The following is a 20,165-nucleotide window of genomic DNA, read 5'->3' as shown; positions in this document are numbered from 1 at the left end:
AAACTCCAATCCACATTATTTTCCTTGCCATTAATAACTGAATTCTGATGGTTGCTTATGTCACAGGGTGACAAATGTCAGAGAAATTACACTGCCTGTTGCGCAATGCACAGCATGCTGAGAAAGGAATGGGCACTGCGCTGCACTCTATGAACACCTTATGTGAACAAGCAATGCAATACAACAGCGAATGGTAGCACTAGTTTCGTGCGACAGCCTAAAGTTGAGAGGCCTGGACACATTACCGTGTCACCCCATGAGGGGTGACATACTATATTTTGTATGAGGGTCCGTCACCCCACATGGGGTGACATCGTCTTCAAAGTGTTAAATCCCTGTGTGAGCCTGAGCCTACACACTATTCTAAACTTCTCATTCTCTTGAAAACAAATCACCTGCTTTTAATTTCTCATATATAAACCATATCAGTAGCCTTTTTGTAAAACAACAAATCACAACTTTAAATAATTAGATAATTAACAGGGATCTTCTCACTATTCACACTGACACAGACTCAAGCAATATAGACCCGGGTTCGTGACCTGAGCACGTCGAAGAATAATAAAGAAACAGTGCTTTTAAACTCGATAATTAGTCACCTAAGAAACATTATACTTCTTTACAATGCAGGGGAATAGAAGAAGTAACATAAAATGTTTCCTTACGGAAACCCCTATCTAAAATGGAGGTCGTCAGTTTCGAATCCCAGCGTTGTTCATTGTACATCATACAGCATATATATATATATATATAAAAATTAAAAAAAAAATATAAAAAAAACAATACTCTAAATCTACTACTGATTTGATATTTAAAGGAAAATGTATTGAGTGCATACCTACTTCTAGAGAAAATACATGAATTATTTATACTATAGTTACCTGTAGTGACTGCAGGCCTACGATATATATTCCACCATCTTAATCTTTAACCTAATGCACTCATCAGGTAAATTTTAAAAGCTTCTATTCAAAAATAATAAAAACTGTACAACTAACCTGCTCCCAAAATGAATTACGCGATTACTGTAACCCAATGGTGAAAGTGGATTAATTACACCAATTTCACCATGATTTCTAGCAAACCAATAACATTAACTCACTCAACAAGCTTCCTACACTAAGCCCTGAAATATAATTTTCTTTTTAAAATACATCCTACTCTACTATTTATTGGAATTAATAATTTCAATCAGTCAATCAATCAATCAATCAATCAATCAATCAATACTGATCTGCATTTAGGGCAGTCACCCAGGTGGCAGATTCCCTATCTGTTGCTTTCCTAGCCTTTTCCTAAATGATTTCAAAGAAATTGGAAATTTATTGAACATCTCCCTTGGTAAGTTATCCCAATCCCTAACTCCCCTTCCTATAAATGAATATTTGCCTCAGTTTGTCCTCTTGAATTCCAACTTTATCTTCATATTGTGATCTCTCCTACTTTTATAAACGCTATTCAGACTTATTCATCTACTAATGTCATTCCACGCCATCTCTCCGCTGACAGCTTGGAGCATACCACTTATTGCAGGTTATAATCTTCATTTTCTTTGTCCGTATTGAAGATCTACTTGTGATACAATTCCTTTAGGTTTGCCAATTGCCACCTTTTCAATACAATAAAAATATATTACAAACTTACATATTTATTATGATGTTTATATGGTACATGTTTCACTCCTTTTCGTGAGCATCATCAGCCAAACTATCTTGTTCATACAACACAAGAAGTGCAAACAGGATAACAAGTAGTTCTCAAGAGGCTAGGAGTAACACCAAACAATTACGAAGCAGAAAGGAAAATACACCAACGAGCCATTATGAAATGTTCGAGAACATTTTAAATCCAATATCACATCAAAAAGTGTTTTATCAACAAGTTTGTTCACGAACAGTTTTACCCCATTGATAATATAAATTAATATCAATACATTTTATATATGTTACTCCAGCAACGAGAACAAATCTATCGACCATAATGACAATTATCAACTGCAGAAAATATTCAATACTGTTATGAAGTTTTAATGATAATTATACAAGTTAAGCAACGGGAACCAACACAACTAGCCATATTTCAAAGTTTTTTATTTTATTCTTATTTTTAAACAATTTTAAAAGATGTTCACCGGATGAGTTTCGGCCATAAAATGTTTGGACTGAAGAAGATTTTAGACAAAAAGTGTTAACTTAAGACATAATTTTATTATTGTATGACTTTTAAAATGTTATAAGATTGTCAATTAGTTTTATAAGAGTAATCTCGAACCAATAGAATTGTTTTATGATCTTACACAATCTTAGATTAATGATAGTTTGGCTGATGATGCTCACGAAAAGGAGCGAAACATGTACCATGTAAACATCATAATAAATATGTAAGTTTGTAATATATTTTTATTGTATTAAAAAGGTGGCAATTGGCAAACCTAAAGGAATTGTATCACAAACATACCACTTAGTCGAGAAGCTCTTCTTCTTTCTCTCAATTCTTCCCAACCCAAACAATGCAACATTTTTGTAACGCTACTCTTTTGTCGGAAATCACCCAGAACAAATCGAGCTGCTTTTCTTTGTATTTTTTCCAGTTCTTGAATCAGGTAATCCTGGTGAGGGTCCCATACACTGGAACCATACTCTAGTTGGGGTCTTACCAGAAACTTATATGCACTCTCCTTTACATCCTTACTACAACTCCTAAATACTCTCATAACCATGTGCAGAGATCTGTACCCTTTATTTACAATCCCATTTATCCAATCCCAATGAAGATCTTGCCTTATATTAACACCTAGATACTTACAATGATCCCCAAATGGAACTTTCACCCCATCAACGCAGTAATTAAAACTGAGAGGACTTTTCCTATTTGTGAAACTCACAACCTGACTTTTAACCCCGTTTATCAACATACCATTGCCTGCTGTCCATCTCACAACATTTTCGAGGTCACGTTGCAGTTGCTCACAATCTTGTAACTTATTTATCACTCTATAGAGAATAACATCATCCGCAAAAAGCCTTACCTCCGGTTCCATTCCTTTACTCATATCATTTATATATATAAGAAAACATAAAGGTCCGATAATACTGCCTTGAGGAATTCCCCTCTTAATATTACAGGGTCAGATAAAGCTTCACCTACTCTAATTCTCTGAGATCTATTTTCTAGAAACATAGCAACCCAGTCAGCCACTCTTTTGTCTAGTCCGATTGCACTCATTTTTGCCAGTAGTCTCCCATGATCCACCCTATCAAATGCTTTAGACAGGTCAATCCCGATACAGTCCATTTGACCTCCAGAATCCAAGATATCTGCTATATCTTGCTGGAATCCTACAAGTTGAGCTTCAGTGGAATAACCTTTCCTAAAACCGAATTGCCTTCTATCGAACCAGTTATTAATTTCACAAACATGTCTAATATAATCAGAAAGAATGCCTTCCCAAAGCTTACATACAATGCATGTCAAACTTACTGGCCTGTAATTTTCAGCTTTAGGTCTATCACCCTTTCCTTTATACACAGGGGCTACTATAGCAATTCTCCATTCATCTGGTATAGCTCCTCCGACCAAACAATAATCAAATAAGTACTTCAGATATGGTACTATACCAACCCATTGTCTTTAGTATATCCCCAGAAATCTGATCAATTCCAGCCGCTTTTCTAGTTTTCAACTTTTGTGTCTTATTGTAAATGTCATTGTTATCATATGTAAATTTTATTACTTCTTTGGCCTTAGTCTCCTCCTCTATCTCGACATTATCCTTGTAACCAACAATCTTTACATACTGCTGACTGAATACTTCTGCCTTTTGAAGATCCTCACATACACACTCTCCTTGTTCATTAATTATACCTGGAATGTCCTTCTTGGAACCTGTTTCTGCCTTAAAATACCTATACATACCCTTCCATTTTTCACTAAAATTCGTATGACTGCCAATTATGCTTGCCATCATGTTATCCTTAGCTTCCTTCTTTGATAGATTCGATTTTCTAGTAAGTTCCTTCAATTTCTTCTTACTTCCACAGCCATTTCTAACTCTATTTCTTTCCAGTCTGCACCTCTTTCTTAGTCTCTTTATTTCTCTATTATAATAAGGTGGGTCTTTACCATTCCTTACCACCCTTAATGGTACAAACCTGTTTTCGCATTCCTCAACAATTTCTTTAAACCCATCCCAGAGTCTGTTTACCTTTTTATTTACCGTTTTCCACTGATCATAGTTACTTTTTAGAAACTGCCTCATGCCTGCTTTATCAGCCATATGGTACTGCCTAACAGTCCTACTTTTAAGACCTTCCTTTCTATCACATTTATTTTTAACTACCACAAAAACAGCTTCATGATCACTAATACCATCTATTACTTCAGTTTCCCTATAGAGCTCATCTGGTTTTATCAGTACGACATCCAGGATATTTTTCCCTCTGGTTGGTACCATCACTTTCTGAATCAGCTGTCCTTCCCATATTAACTTATTTGCCATTTGTTGGTCATGCTTCCTGTCGTTCGCATTTCCTTTCCAATTGACATCTGGCAAATTCAGATCTCCCGCTACAATCACATTTCTTTCCATGTCGTTTCCCACATAGCTGACTATCCTATCAAATAATTCCGAATCCGCGTCAGTGCTACCCTTTCCCGATCTGTACACTCCAAATGTATCAAGTTGATACAGACGATCCAACTGTTTTCATACAAACTACAAATTAGCAAACTTCATATTCGAAACAAGCCACACCTCTCCACTCAACACGAGATAAGAGACGTGAAAACACCGGATGCCTTCTCAAGGAAACTTTTTACTAATAGCTCAACAGAAATACTTCACAGTGCATACAAGTTCTTCAGTAATCAACGAACTCATGGAAAATTCACAAGACGCATAGTGAATTGTATTTTAGTCCATCAGTGTTTTTAACATTAAGATTTTTAATAATAAGTCTTAGTTTAACTAACAAACGCCTTCAATGCATCCCCCCCCCTCTTCCCCCCCCCATCCATTCACACACGCACTACTAACACTTGTTTTTAAGGTTTTAAGAAAATTGTGAGACTGTTTTTAGCTAATTTTTACTTTTGCCAAATGCAAGCAGCTGATGATGAATGCAACGCATTCGAAACATGTTCTGAACTTTTAATCTAATGTCTATTGAAATAGCCTAAGGCTAAATAAAAGTGAAAGTATCGATCAGGTGGATTCTTGTCCCTTCAATTAATTGGACACACTCCAGTGCCGTGAGAAAATTTCTGCATCCATTATATCATTTCTCAGCCATGATTCAACTCCTATTTTAATATCTGGTAAATATATATCTATTAAATTACTTAATTCTATTCCTTTCCTTACAATACTTCTACAGTTCAACACTAACAATTTTATGTCATCCCTACTTGATTTCCAGTTCCCTGTTCCCTTATCACCGCTCCCTAGGCCATCCCGTTTCCCTGAATGTACCTCCCTATTACCCTTCCAAACAAATATCCTAACTTATACGTACCACTGCAGTTTAAATGAAGGCCATCTGAGCGCAGATCCCTATCTCCTACCCACCCATTAGGATCTAGAAATTTCACTCCCAGTTTCCCACATACCCACTCCATAGTCTCATTTAAATCCCCAATCACCCTCCAGTCAGTATCCCTTCTACACAGTATTCCACTAATAACAATCTCCGCTTTCTTAAACTTCACCCGTGCTGCATTTACCAGATCCCACACATCTCCAACTATGTTGGTACTTATATCAGCTTGCCTTACGTTGTTGGTACCAACGTGAAACACTACCACCTTCTCCTTCCCCTTCTCCCTCTCTTCTACTTTCCTCAACATCTGCCTCAACCTAATTCGTGGATAACACTCTACCCTGGTACCCTTTCCTCCACATACTTTCCCCACGTGTCTAACGATGGAATCCCCCATGACCAGAGCCTCAACCCTACCCACCTCATTTGATCCCCTCCCCTCCTGGTCAGCCCTATCTTTCCTGATAGCTGCAGAAGCTACTTCCTCCTCCCTTTTCTCCTTCCCATGACCCTGTTCCACCTGTTTTTTCCTATCCTCTACTCTACATTTTCCTTTCCTACCTTTTCTCTTCCTCCTACTTCCACACATCTCAGCAACAGTTCCCTGTCCCTCATCTTCCCTCTGTTGTTCTACCTGGAGTGACTCGTACCGATTTCGCACAGACACCTGTCCTGAATTCTGATCCTGAATAGAGCCCTTAGCCTGCAATCTCCTTCCCCTTAGAACATTAGACCACCTGTCTTCTACAACTCCTCCCTTTCCTTCCCTTCCCTCTTGTACACCTACTGTAACCTGTACATTGTTTGAGGGAGTCCTATCTTCCTTCCTGTCTTCTGTGAGAATCCTAATTATCTCCCTCAAACTTTCCAACTCCTCCCTCATACTCCTCAATGCCTCGCCACACCCACAGTAAGTACACTTGCGCTCCTTAGCCATTCTTTACGGGGAAAAAAATGAAATTAAAAATAAAATAACTTATTTGCAAAAAATAAATGAACGGAATTTTCTTCTGTATTGAGTGTCTTTTAAAATTTGACGTGATGAGAAAAATAGTTCGTAGTGTGTGTAGTATATTTCATATCTGGTAGTGTTCTTGATTATTAAATTGTTTTATCCAGAGATTGTGTCGCCAACCTTCTCACACCGGAACCGTGCTAAATTTATATTTACTCTGTGACTAAAACTGTGATTCGTTTGTTTTTACTTGTGCTAAGTAATGGCGCAATGTGTTGTTGAGTGTAGTGTTGAGACAGAATATTTTAATAAATTTTTCTAATCAATCATATTATTGAGAGTTGTGCCCGAATTTATTTCTGATACTATTAACTTATTTACAAGATACACATTCATAATTACTAAAAATGGAATGCACTTAGCTGGATGCTGCATGATGCCTTCCATTCAAGCCTCGGGCGGGTCCATGCTGGGAGATTTTAGCCCTCCATATCAGCAACGATCTTCACTGGTATACCAAGGGTCCAGAGCTGGGTAGCTGTTTCTTGGAACATGGTTGAATCTCTCGTTCTGCACTGAAGACACTGTTACACCAACACAGAATATTATCCACTCATGAACTTAATGTTACAATGTCCCTTTTATAGTGAGCTCAGGGCTACAGTCATGCTTAGAAGTTATGCCCTATTATCTATAAAATTATCAACATCCGATTAAACAGTTATATAACTTATTGCTTATTTTATTGCTCCCAAACACATACATTTGTGTACTGTTTTCCGCATACGAGCTTATATCTTAACAATTTCTTTGTATGAAGGAGCGGATTCCGGTAACGAGTGACGTGAAGTAGGCTCCAAGACTAGTTCCAGACTGACCTGGGGTGCGCCTGCTGTCGGTATATTTATTAACACTGGAACAAAATGGCTGACCCTAGACTCCTCCCAGAGAGGATATCAATCTATTCTATTGATATCGTGAATATTAGTAAGGTAGTTAAACGTATTTCATGAATCTTGATTGTATGCGGAAGCTGATCCATTCGTAAACTATCTCGCAATATCCATAGCATCATCCCTGCCTCTCAAGCAATTGCGGGACTTCCCGCGACAGGCAGGCCACGTGTTCAGTGCATCACGTGGGACGCTTTCTTTATGTGATAGAGTCACTACTGCGTAATTTAAATTCCACGGGATATTTAGCATACCCCTTTCGGACAATCTCTCTACATAATTCCAAAGATGCATGTGGTGTCCTTTGTTCTCCTAATCATAATATAATTTGAGATGATAATTTAATCTCTCCTCGCCTTTTCGTCCCGTCAAGCTGGCTTCCTACGTAAAATTTCCGTGCGGAATGTTGGCTGTCTGCGATTTTTGCCCCCACTGCATTATCACATGGTACGGGATCGAGACAGGCAATCTTCTATTCTCGTCACACAGATATCTCCATTGCATTCGTTCCATGGATGGAACTTCCCCTGGCTCTCAATCCTCACGCGTTTCCCCTCTCGGATCCGTGCGCGCCAAATACAGAACATGTTTAATAAAATTTTGAATGTATGTACCTGGATCACTAATTCATGGCTCTGATACGGCACAGTATTATGTAGATTTCTTTAACCTCCCTTATTTCACTGAAGATGGCTCAAACGAGTCAAAACATGTTTGAATTTTATTGCTCCATCTAATGATGGAATTATGTTTCGTATTGAATTAGGAGGATACATTTAATTTTTTTCTTTGTAAAGTGAACTCCCGATTATACATACATACATACATACATACATACATACATACATACATACATACATACATACATTATCATTATAGACTGTTATGCCGTTCAGCGTTCAGTCTGCAAGCCTCTGTGAATTTACTAAACGTCGCCACAATCCTCGATTTGCTACTGGTGTTGTGGCCTCATTTAGTTCTATACCTCTTATATTTAAATCGTTAGAAACCGAGTCTAACCATCGTCGTCTTGGTCTCCCTCTACTTCTTTTACCCTCCATAGCAGAGTCCATTATTCTCCTAGGTAACCTATCTTCCTCCATTCGCCTCACATGACCCCACCACCGAAACTGGTTTATGCGTACAGCTTCGTCCATAGAGTTCATTCCTAAATTAGCCTTTATCTCCTCATTCCGAGTACTCTCCTGCCAATGTTCCCACCTGTTTGTACCAGCAATCATTCTTGCTACTTTCGTGCCTGTTACTTCTAACTTATGAATAAGATATCCTGAGTCCACCCAGCTTTCGCTCCCGTACAGCAAAGTTGGTCTGAAAACAGACCGATGTAAAGATAGTTTCGCCTGGGAGCTGACTTCCTTCTTACAGAATACTGCTGATCGCAACTGCGAGCTTACTGCATTAGCTTTACTACACCTTGATTCAATGTCACTTACTATATTACCATCCTGGGGGAACACACAACCTAAATACTTGAAATTATCGACCTGTTCTAGCTTTGTGTCACCAATCTGACATTCAGTTCTGTTGAATTTCTTACCCACTGACATCAAGTTAGTCTTCGAGAGGCTAATTTTCATACCATACTCATTGCATCTATTTTCAAGTTCCAAGATATTAGACTGCAGGCTTTCGGCACAACCTGCCATTAAGACCAAGTCGTCAGCATAGGCCAAACTGCTTACTACATTTCCACCTAACTGAATCCCTCTCTGCCATTTTATACCTTTCAGCAGATGATCCATGTAAACTACAAACAGCAAAGTTGAAAGATTACAGCCTTGTCTAACCCCTGTAAGTACCCTGAACCAAGAACTCATTCTACCATCAATTCTCACTGAAGCCCAATTGTCAACATAAATGCCTTTGATTGATTTTAATAATCTACCTTTAATTCCATAGTCCCCCAGTACAGTGAACATCTTTTCCCTCGGTACCCTGTCGTATGCTTTCTCTAGATCTACGAAACATAAACACAACTGCCTATTCCTCTCGTAGCATTTTTCAATTACCTGGCGCATACTGAAAATCTGATCCTGACAGCCTCTCTGTGGTCTACATGTCATGCACACCGCCTTTCATGCGAAAACTACTTGTTCAAAGTATTATATTTCCAATAATTGACTATGGTTCAGTCGTATACGACGACTTATCTGAAACATTGAACATAAAACTACAGAGGGTACAAAATGCATGTGTTCGTTACGTTACAAATGCCAGGCGTGATGAACACGTAACACCCTATTACATACAGCTACAATGGTTGAAACTCCATGAACGTCGAGAAATCTCAGTAGCTATTGCTACGCAGAAAATTCTCTAACTGAAGACACCATCCTACCTTTATAATGCATTTAAACCTATGGAGTCGGTACATAACAGAGATAATAGGTTTACAAAAACCACTCTTCAAATTCCCCTTCATCGTACCACTAAATTTAACAAATCCTTTGTTTGCACTGCATCACGTATCTTTAACGTCTTTAATCTTCACCGTTTCGCAAATAACATTAACTGTACCCAACTAAAGCAGTTCTTGACATCTATCTTTCTGGAGGAGTACGTAAGAGGCTGAGATCAGACATTCTTGTGTCGAACAATCAGAAATATGTATATTTCGAAGAAAATTGTTTCTCTGCTTTAGCTTTATATTCTTTAAATCCATGTAGTCCAAAATAACAAAAGGGCTTAATGATTTACTTTCTTACTTATTATATAATGTATGTCTTAACCTTACTGGATTTGGTATCTGTATTTTCATTTTTTAAAAGTTTCATGTTTAGTTTAATACTTTAATATTATAAAAATGTAGTTACAGTGTTCATAAACCTGTATTGTATTATAAGAAGACGCTACATAAAGGGGCTTTTCAGCCTCAGTGGCATGTAAATCACGATCAATAAATTAAATTCAATTCAAAAAATTGAACGACTGATCGCACCCTCCCTTCGAAGATGCCAGTGAATACTTTGCCTGGTATACTAATCAATGAGATACCTTGATAGTTGTTGCAATGCTTCCTGTTCCCTTGCTTATAGATCCGTGCAATTACTGCTTTTGTCCAATCTGAAGGTACCTTACCAACACTCCATGCTAATTTTACTACTCTATGAAGCCATTTCATCCCTGCCTTCCCACTATACTTCACCATTTCAGGTCTAATTTCATCTATTCCTGCTGCCTTATGACAATGGAGTTTTCTTACCATCCTTTCCACTTCCTCAAGCATAATTTCACCAACATCATTTTCCTCCTCCCTATGAGCTTGGCTGTTTGCAAAACTACTAGGATGATTTCCTTTTACATTGAGAAGACGTTCAAAATATTCCCTCCACCTCTCCAGTGATTCCCTGGGATCTATTATTTCACCTGAATTACTCAAAACACTGTTCATTTCCTTTTTCCCTCCTTTCCTAAGATTCTTTATTACTGTCCAGAAAGATTTCCTTGCTGCTTGACCTAGCCTTTCCAGGTTATTACCAAAATCTTCCCCTGACTTCTTTTTGGATTCAACAACTATTTGTTTCGCTCTGTTTCTTTCATGTACGTACAAATCCCTGTCTGCCTTGGCCCTTGTTTGGTGCCATTTCTGATAAGCCTTCTTTTTACGTTTACAGGCTGCTCTCACTTCATCATTCCACCAAGATGTTTGCCTTTTCCCATCTTTGCACACAGTTGTTCCTAGGCATACCGTTGCTGTTTCTACTACAGCATCCCTGTATGCCACTATTCACTTTCTATATCCTGAACCTGCTTACTGTCTACTGTTCGAAACTTCTCACTAATCATATCCATGTACTTCTGTCTAATTTCCTCGTCCTGGAGATTTTCATCCCTTATTTGTTTGCAGACAGATTTCACTTTCTCTACCCTAGGCCTAGAGATACTTAGTTCACTACAGATCAGATAGTGGTCTGTATCATCGAAAAATCCGCAAAAAACTTGTACATTCCTAACAGATTTCCTGAATTCAAAGTCTGTTACGATATAGTCTATTATGGATCTGGTACCCCTAGCCTCCCACGTGTAGCCGTGAGTAGCCTTATGCTTGAAGAATATATTCGTAACAGCTAAATGCATACTAGCACAGAAGTCCAGCAGACGCTTCTCATTCCCATTAGCTTGCATATCTTCCCCACATTTACCAATCACCCTTTCGTATCCTTCAGTTCCATTCCCAACTCTCACATTGAAATCGCCCATTAGCACTATTCTATCCTTGCTGTTGACCCTGACCACAATGTCACTCAATGCTTTATAAAACTTGTCAACTTCATCCTCATCTGCACCCTCACATGGTGAATACACGTACACAATTCTTGTCCTAATTCCTCCAACTGACAAATCTACCCACATCATTCGCTCATTTACGTGCCTAACAGAAACTATGTTGCGTGCAATGGTATTCCTGATAAAAAGCTGTACCCCAGACTCTGTCCTTCCCTTTCTAACACCCATCAAGTACACTTTATAATCTCCTATCTCTTCCTCGTTATCTCCCCTTACCCGAATATCACTTACTCCTTGCACATCCAGATGCATCCTCTTTGCTGACTCAGCCAATTCTACCTTCTTTCTTCCATGAGCCCCATTAATATTGATAGCTCCCCATCGAATTCCATTTTGTTCGCCAAGTTGTTTCCAAGGAGTCCCTCGCCTGTCAAATGGGAGTGGGACTCCATTACTCCCATAGGTCTGAGGCTTGCTTAAAATGTTCTGAGCTCGGTAAATTCATGAAGCAGGATGCTACCCTACTTGCACATAGTCCAAGTGATGATCTCTCCTCTAGCGGGTTTTGGACCACCGGTGAATTGTATAGTCCTAGCCGCCTGAGCACAAGGAGGGCAATGACTCAGAATATGTCTGAGATGCCCACTCCCATTCCATAGCAACTGGTATCCCGACTCTAAGGACCACTTACTTGGCCACTCAGCCGTTGCCCATGGTTCACGAACTAGGACGTGACTACAGTAACCCACAAACATGAACCATTTTTAGGTTAGGAAATTTTTGTAAAATAATTTGCATGCGAGTTTGTTAAATTAAGATGTAGGAACATAAAATTGTAAGAAGAATTTGTAGTTAGGGAATATTGCATATGTGCATCATTATATTTTGTGTAAATTTCTGTTTGGGTAAGACAAGACCTAGCAGTGAAGAGTGTGCAACCTGGGAAACAGTGACTATATAGAGAAAGAAGGTTGAAGTTGGTTAAAAGTGTCGCAGCACAGGGTTTAGAAATCCAGGCTATGGGTGGGAAGTGTATGTTGATTTTTTTTTTCTGGCTTGCCGCTGCCACAGTGTCCTCCATGTTTTAAGGGTTTTAGCATTGGAAAACAGGCTTTGTAGATCCATTCAGATTCCTCCTTTCAGTTGAAGCTGGTGGTTTGCTTCAGGATTTCATTGGCTCCTTTTTTTAGCAGGGTGTGATAAGACACAGTAGTTGACAGTACTTTGGTGTTGCTGATTTATATGTCATGACCTGCTAGCAGCAAATATTCAGGAACTGATGACCTTTCTGTTTGTCCCAGTCATTTGTTTTGCTCCTTCAGTCAGCTGGCAAAACTGAGTTTCGTAGTTCCTGTGTACACTAGGCTGCAGTTGCCTGGGATCTTGACACCTGCTGTGGAAAGAGGACGGTGCTTGTCTTTAGCAGACCTTGGCTAAATTAGGCACCTTTTTAGGAGCTGGTGACAGTGAAAATTCAATAGAAGGTTGCGTGGACTTTTAGATTAGTGTTCCCTTCCTCCTCCTCCCTTCATCAGATTCCTTGTTGGGTAGGGTAATGGAGCACTGACCTTCAGGTTAGAGAAGGGTCCACCTATTCAATACCATTAGCTTGTAAAGTGTCTTATAATGGTAATGCTAATGGTATTGAATAGGTGGACCATTCTCTACCCTTTGATAGTGATCAATTGTCAATATGGACTATAATAAAATTCAGGTTTGTACGTTCTTCCACAACTCCTTTGAATTATTCTGGCAACATCAACAGCTCTGCTCTCTACTCCTGTCACTATCTATATCCATCCTCTACTTAGCCTACCTCTTGGTCTCCTTGCATTGATCTTAGAATTCTTCCATCCTTCTGTCATAGCCATACCATTTCAGCCTGTTTTTTCTCTCTTTTATTCCATAAGTTTCTCCATTCTCAGCCTGCGTGTATTTCTGTGTTTTTTATACTATTCTTCCTTGATTTTTGAAGCATGCTTTGCAGAAACTGGAATTCAATTTCCTGTATTTTGCTTTTCTCTCAGGCAGTTGTGATCCATCTTTGTGCTCCATAAGTCAAAACTGGGACAAAGTAGTGTGTACAACATCTCTTTTTATCGTCTTGGTACCTATTCATTCCTTACTAGGTCTCCCACACAATGATGGAATCTTCCTGTAAGTTGCGACCTGGTGTTGACCACCTTGGTTATTGTTCCATCCTGTGACAGTACAACTCCCAGTTATTTGAAGTTCTCTACAACTTCTAATGGCTTTTGGTGTAATTTGATTACTCCTCTTCCTTGCCTTTTATTTTTTGTAACCAATATTGCTTTACTCTTGTCCGTCATAGTACTTGGGTCCCCATGAAAGTGTGCTAGCTTTTTTCTACTTTACGTTAGTTCAGAAACTTCTGTGAAATATGTTTTATTTGTTTCCTTTTAGTCAGCTGTTTCGCTCTTGGAGTCTTATCTAACAGACCAGAAGAGGATATTATCTCACCTGGCAAACCAGGCTGATCCATTAGCTAAATATTCACCGGGAGGCATAGTTAAAGGCGTTGTGAAGTCTGTAACAGAGATAGGAGCTGTGGTTGAGCTGGCTGATGGAATCCATGGGGTAGTCATGCCTCATCATTATAAAGGTGAGTTGATTATATTATTTAAAATGTATTCAGAGATGTTTGATTCAGTTGTAATAATTTATGCTAAATTACCAATATTTTTTTAAAAGGGATGGAAGTTTTAAATGGAACAAAAGAAGGCATATCAGAAATGGGTCCAAACAAGGACTGATACAGACAGGGAATTGTATGTAGATGAAACAGAGCAAAACAAATAACTGTTGAATTCGGGAAGAGGTCGTGGGAAGATTTTGGTAATAACCTGGAAAATCTAGGTCAAACGGCAGGGAAACCTTTGTGGAATCTTAGAAAGGGAGGGGAAAAAAGGAAATGAATAGTGTTTTAGGTAAATCAGGTTTATTTATATCGTGTCGGAAGGAGAGTTACATATACATAAAGATGTACAAAAAATGAATATGGAAAATAAATAAAAATAAATTGTGCACCAAAGGTTCACATTGTGGTGCAACAGAATTTAGCAACGTCAAGTGCATTCCCTGTCACCTCAAGCAGCTCTTTCTCAGATATGTGGCAGGACAGAGATGACAAACTAGCAGATGGGCCTTAGTCTACACTTCACCACAGCCACACAAAAACAGAATCCACCGAATATCCCCGCTTGTGCAGATTGGTCTTGCACCTAGTAACACCCAAGGGAGCCTATTTAAAGATATCCAAGTCATCCAGTACTCCATATGTCCAGCTGGTAATTCTTCATGAGGTGTTTTCCCATCGTCCAAAATGCTCAACCCTAGCTCGCTATAAAGTTTGTCTGGCTTGCTGTTGTGTTCCTTCAACAAGTTTCTATGTGATCTTCAAAGAAGTAAATCAAGTGAACTGGGTAATAATTGGACAGCTATCTGGGGCACAAGGTACAATTTCAAGTCCCTGTGTGGTATGAATAAAATAGTCATAACTTGACTCACCTTCCTCATGATTAACGAGAACATCCTTGCAGATGTGAGGAAGCCCACAAATTTCATTTCAATTTCCCCTTGTCCAGCTCCTGCCAGGTCGAGTTGTTGATGGTATACTATCACTCATTTTTAGGCAATTGTTATGATGAGGTAGCCACTCCCAAAGGTGTTTTAGTGCTACTGTCAGCAATTATTCAGGCCACCCCTTACATGAGAAGAGATGCCCTTGCAGTCGCCCCTAACATGGGAAACAAGCACTGCTGATGAATAGTGTACTCTCACTATGGTATTTTCTGAGTACTGGGCTGCCTCTTCTGCAAACTCGACCATTCCGAAGTCCATCTTCCTCGCTGTAGATTTCGCTCAGGTCTTCACTCATAACCCTGAGCTGGGACCCTTACCAGATGATATACACTGGGTCAGTGTGCTTTGGGACTCTCACAGGCACGGGCGCCACTCCCTGGGCAGGGCTACTTCCGAAGAGGGTCCCTACCTTCTACGTACAAATTTCTTATGAATAAAAATTACTGCTCTCACGTGGCTTAAGCAGACTGAAAGGTTCCTCCAATATTCTCGCATGCACATTTCATATGTCGGTTGTCGGCATTTATTCCCCTTTGAAGGGAACTGTTTGAGTTGGACCAGACCAATTTCAGTGAAACTTGGTAGGATGGTCAATTCAAACATTATAAACTTAATGCTAATGGTCATTTTGCCATAAAATGATATTTTCATAATTAAAAAATAGTAATTATTAGCTGCAGTTTAAAACGGAACAAAAGAAGGCATATTGGAAATGGCTACAAACAACAACTGGTGCCAACAGAAAATTGTACGTAGATGAAAGAAACAGAGTAAAACCAATAATGGTTGAATCCAAGAAGAGGTTGTGAGAAGATTTTGGTAATAAAATTGGAAAGGCTCTGTCAAGTGGCAGGGAAACCTTTCTGGGAAAATGGAAATGAATAGTGTTTTGGGTAAATCAGATGAACTCATATTTGTTCCCATGGAATCACTGGACAGGTGGAAGGAATATTTTAAAAATCTTCTTAACATAAACGGAAATCTTTTGGTGATATCTTGAAGAACTGAGCTCATGAGAAGCAGGACGATGATGTTGGTGAAATTATGCTTGAGGAAGTGGAAAGGCTGTTAAGTAAACTCCATTGTCATAAAACAGCAGAAATAGATGAAATTAGACTGGAAATGGTGAAATATAGTGAGAACGCAGGATTGAAATTTTTTCATAGAATACCATATGTGTAACAACACAGTAAAGGTTTCCACCTATTCAATACAAAATATATTCACAATATTTTAAAATTACATGGAACTAGTTTCGACCCATCTAGGGGTCATCATCAGCCACATCAAAGCAAAGATCACTCTTGACGAAATCCTAAGAACATGTTAATTTTAACAGTAAGATTATTATGGAATAACAAGTGAATGTGGTAAATGAAAAAAGATGTTAGTATGGGACAGGTGAGTAATAGCTAATAAATATACAAGGAATATACATAAGAGGTTTGGAACAAAGTATAAAAGTGTTGTAAAAATTATATAATCATGGAAAACAGTAAGTCCTTATAATGAAGAATGCAATGTGAAATGACACACATAAAATTATATATAGCTTAGGAAGAGTGGAGGTGGTTTAGGAGGGGAAGAGGACTTAAGGTGGGGTTGAAGGGTGCGGGAGAAAGGGTAATTGTCTCGGAAAAGTACCTTTGATTAAAGTTAGGGTTGAGTTTTGGTTGGCTGCATTATTGTTTCTGAGGAAAGTGATAAATAGATCGAAGAGTATGTTGGGTTTCTCTGAGATTTCATTGTGACTGGCATTAAAGTATTGGTCTAGGTGTATGTAGTAATTTTCCATTATGTCGAGTAAAGGGCCCTTGTTTGCTAATACGAGGATGTCCATGTCTTGTTCGATATTGGTGAAATTATGGTTATAATCTTGCATGTGTTGGCCGATGGCTGAAAACTTGTTGTATTTTATTGCGTTAGTGTGCTCGTGGTATCTGATATTGAAGTTTCTACCGGTTTGCCCGATGTAGGTTTTTCCACAGGTGTTACATTTGATCTTATAAACTCCTGATTTTAAAAAACTGCTGGTCCTGTTGATGTGTGAAGTATTGTGTAAAATGTTCATGTTCTTATAGTTGGTTTTGAAGGCTATTTTAACGCCTTGTTTCTTAAAGATATTGGTTAACTTGTAGATATCATTGTTGAACGTGAAGGTGGAAAATGTTAGAGGTTTAGTTGTTTCTTTTCTGAGGGTAGTTTTTGGGCGAAATTTATGTTTATTGATTATTCTTTCTATAAAATGGTTGCTGAAGCCGTTGAATTTTGCGATTCCGCGGATTGTGTTGAGTTCGTTCTTTAGATCTTTCTTGGACATAGGTATGCTGAAGGCTCGGTGAACTAGGCTGTTGTATGTGGCTCGTTTGTGGGACTGGGGGTGCACTGAATCTTGGCGAATGGTGGAGGCTGTTTGAGTGGGTTTTCTGAATATTTTATAACTGAAAGAATCTGAGTTTCTAGTGATGGTTAAATCTAGAAAGTTGATTTTTAGATTTGATTTGGATTCTAGTGTGAATTTGATATGAGGATCAATATTGTTGAGTCTTAAGAGGGTGGTGGATGCATTAATTGTTCTCATTCATGATTACAAAGACATCGTCAACATATCTGGCCCAAAAGAGAATGTTTTCAAATTCATTGTCAATTTTGGTGTATACGAGGAAATCCAGGTATATTTCAGCTAAGATACCTGAGGCCGGTGACCCCATTGCCAAACCATCTTGTTGATATATGACATTGTCTAAAGTGAAAAAGTTATTATTGAGGATTAGTTTCAATACTGTGATAAAGTCTTGTATCTCTAGTTTGCTTAAGTGGCTGTTTTTGATTAAATTGTTTATAATTATCGGAATTAATTTTGATACTTGTATGCTTGGGAACATGTTTACAATATCAAAAGAGTGGATAGAGTGATCAGGTTGCAAATTGAACTTGTTAAGTTTTTCTACTAGCTCTGATGTGTTTTTAATAGACTTTCTGGATACAAATTGATAATTTTTTCTTAAGAAACATTGGATGAACTGTGATATTTTGTATAAGGGGCTTGGTCTATAGTTGATAATTGGGCAGATGGGAACTCCGGCTTTGTGTATTTTGGGAAGAGCTTTAGCAGTGGGGAGTCTTGGGTTCATTTGTATGAGTTTGGATTTTTCCTGTTCGGTAAATAAAAATGAAGTGTTTTTAACACTTTAGCGTCGACGTGTACATTTGCTTTTTCCGCGGTAAACTGCTGAAATACCGTATACATTTTTCAGGTTGTTGTGGGCTACGGATGTTCGTAATTTCATTCGTAGATGATAAGCAAAGACATATTTTATGTTCAAAGTTACTATTTTTGTGTCCCCCCATTGGGGTGACATATGGTTATTAGGTTGACTATGCAACAGAGAAAGCGCATGTCACCCCTACAGGGGTGACGGCCTTTTTACCTTTGTTGTTGTGGAACACTGTGCGCTGTACTGTGAGCTGTTGATTTACGCGCCTTTCAACGAGTTCCTTGTAATTTACAGTTTTATGACAAGAAATTAATTGATGTTATGTGTTTCTGTGTTGAGTAAGCCATGATTACCGATAGAGAGATAGAAGAACAACCTGAAAAGGGTTCGAGTGTTGAATCAAGAGATGTTGACATTTAGGATTTGCAATGTGATGCCATCTTTTCCGAGTCAGAATTCAACAGTAGTTTGTGTAGCGAGGACACTAGCAAAGATTCCGGTGCTGCATCGGGCAATGATTCAACCAAATCATCAGCCAGTGACAATTACTGGGGAATATTCCCAGGTTTGCAGAAACATTCTTTTTATTCACACGTAGCCCCGGTTTACAATTTCATCTGAGTGCTAAATCTCAACCAGTATGTAAGAATAAAGCAATAATAGACTCCAATCCACATCATTTTCCTTGCCATTATAAATTGAATTCTGATGGTTGCGTATGTCACCCCATATGGGGTGACAAATATCAGAGAAATTCCACTGTTTGTTGCGCAATGCCCAGCGTGCTGAGAAAGGAATGGGCACTGCGCTGCACTCTATGAACACCTTTCGTGAACAAGCAATGCAATACAACAGCGAATGGTAGCGCTAGTTTCGTGCGACAGCCTAAAGTTGAAAGGCCTGGACACACTGCCTTGTCACCCCATGAGGGGTGACATAATATATTTTGTATAAGGCTCCGTCACCGCACATGGGGTGACATCGTCTTAAGAGTTTAAGTAGTTTTAGAATTTTTTGGCTGTGGTCTTTTTTGATTATGGAAAATGAGCTGTCTGTGGAAAAGTTTTTTGTTTTTTCAATGTATACTTTTTTATCCATGATAACTGTTGCATTGCCTTTGTCAGCTTTGGTTACGATGAGTTCGTTGTCTTTAATTTTCTTCTTGAGGGCGTATATGCGCTTTTGTTCAGCTATTTTTTCTCTATTAATGAGGTTATTTGCGGGGTTGGTTAAATTGTGGAGGATATCAGTCAGTTTCCTTTTAACATCGATTCTAACCTCATTTTCCGTATCTTCCGGCATTTTGCTAATTGCTAGCTCTGATGCTGTGATCATAGTAGCGGCTATGTTGAGGCTGTTCAAGTTTGGCCAGTTGTGTTTTGGTCCTTTGGATAAAGTTGAGTGTTCACTTTCACTTAAGGGCGTGTTTGGCAATGGGGTCACCGGCCTCAGGTATCTTAGCAGAAATATACCTGGATTTCCTCGAATACACCAAAATTGACAATAAATTTGAAAACATTCTCTTTTGGGCCAGATATGTTGACGATGTCTTTGTAATCATGAATGAGAACAATTAATGCATCCACCACCCTCTTAAGACTCAACAATATTGATCCTCATATCAAATTCACACTAGAATCCAAATCAAATC

General features: G+C 38.7%; 1 protein-coding gene across 1 annotated transcript in view; it reads left to right on the top strand.

Moving 5' to 3' along the window:
* The window catches only part of Rrp5 (Ribosomal RNA Processing 5), a 385,044-nt gene that overhangs the window by 169,035 nt on the left and 195,844 nt on the right, over positions 1 to 20,165 (top strand). Inside the window, exon 11 of the mRNA XM_067156013.2 lies at positions 14,118 to 14,316. Coding sequence (XP_067012114.2) covers positions 14,118 to 14,316 — 199 coding nt within the window. The remainder of the gene's footprint in view (positions 1 to 14,117; positions 14,317 to 20,165) is intronic.

Source organism: Anabrus simplex, chromosome 1, assembly GCF_040414725.1.
Source record: "Anabrus simplex isolate iqAnaSimp1 chromosome 1, ASM4041472v1, whole genome shotgun sequence".
Taxonomy (NCBI): domain Eukaryota; kingdom Metazoa; phylum Arthropoda; class Insecta; order Orthoptera; family Tettigoniidae; genus Anabrus; species Anabrus simplex.
Note: the sequence above shows the minus strand (reverse complement) of the source record. Positions and strands in the feature narration are given on the sequence as shown.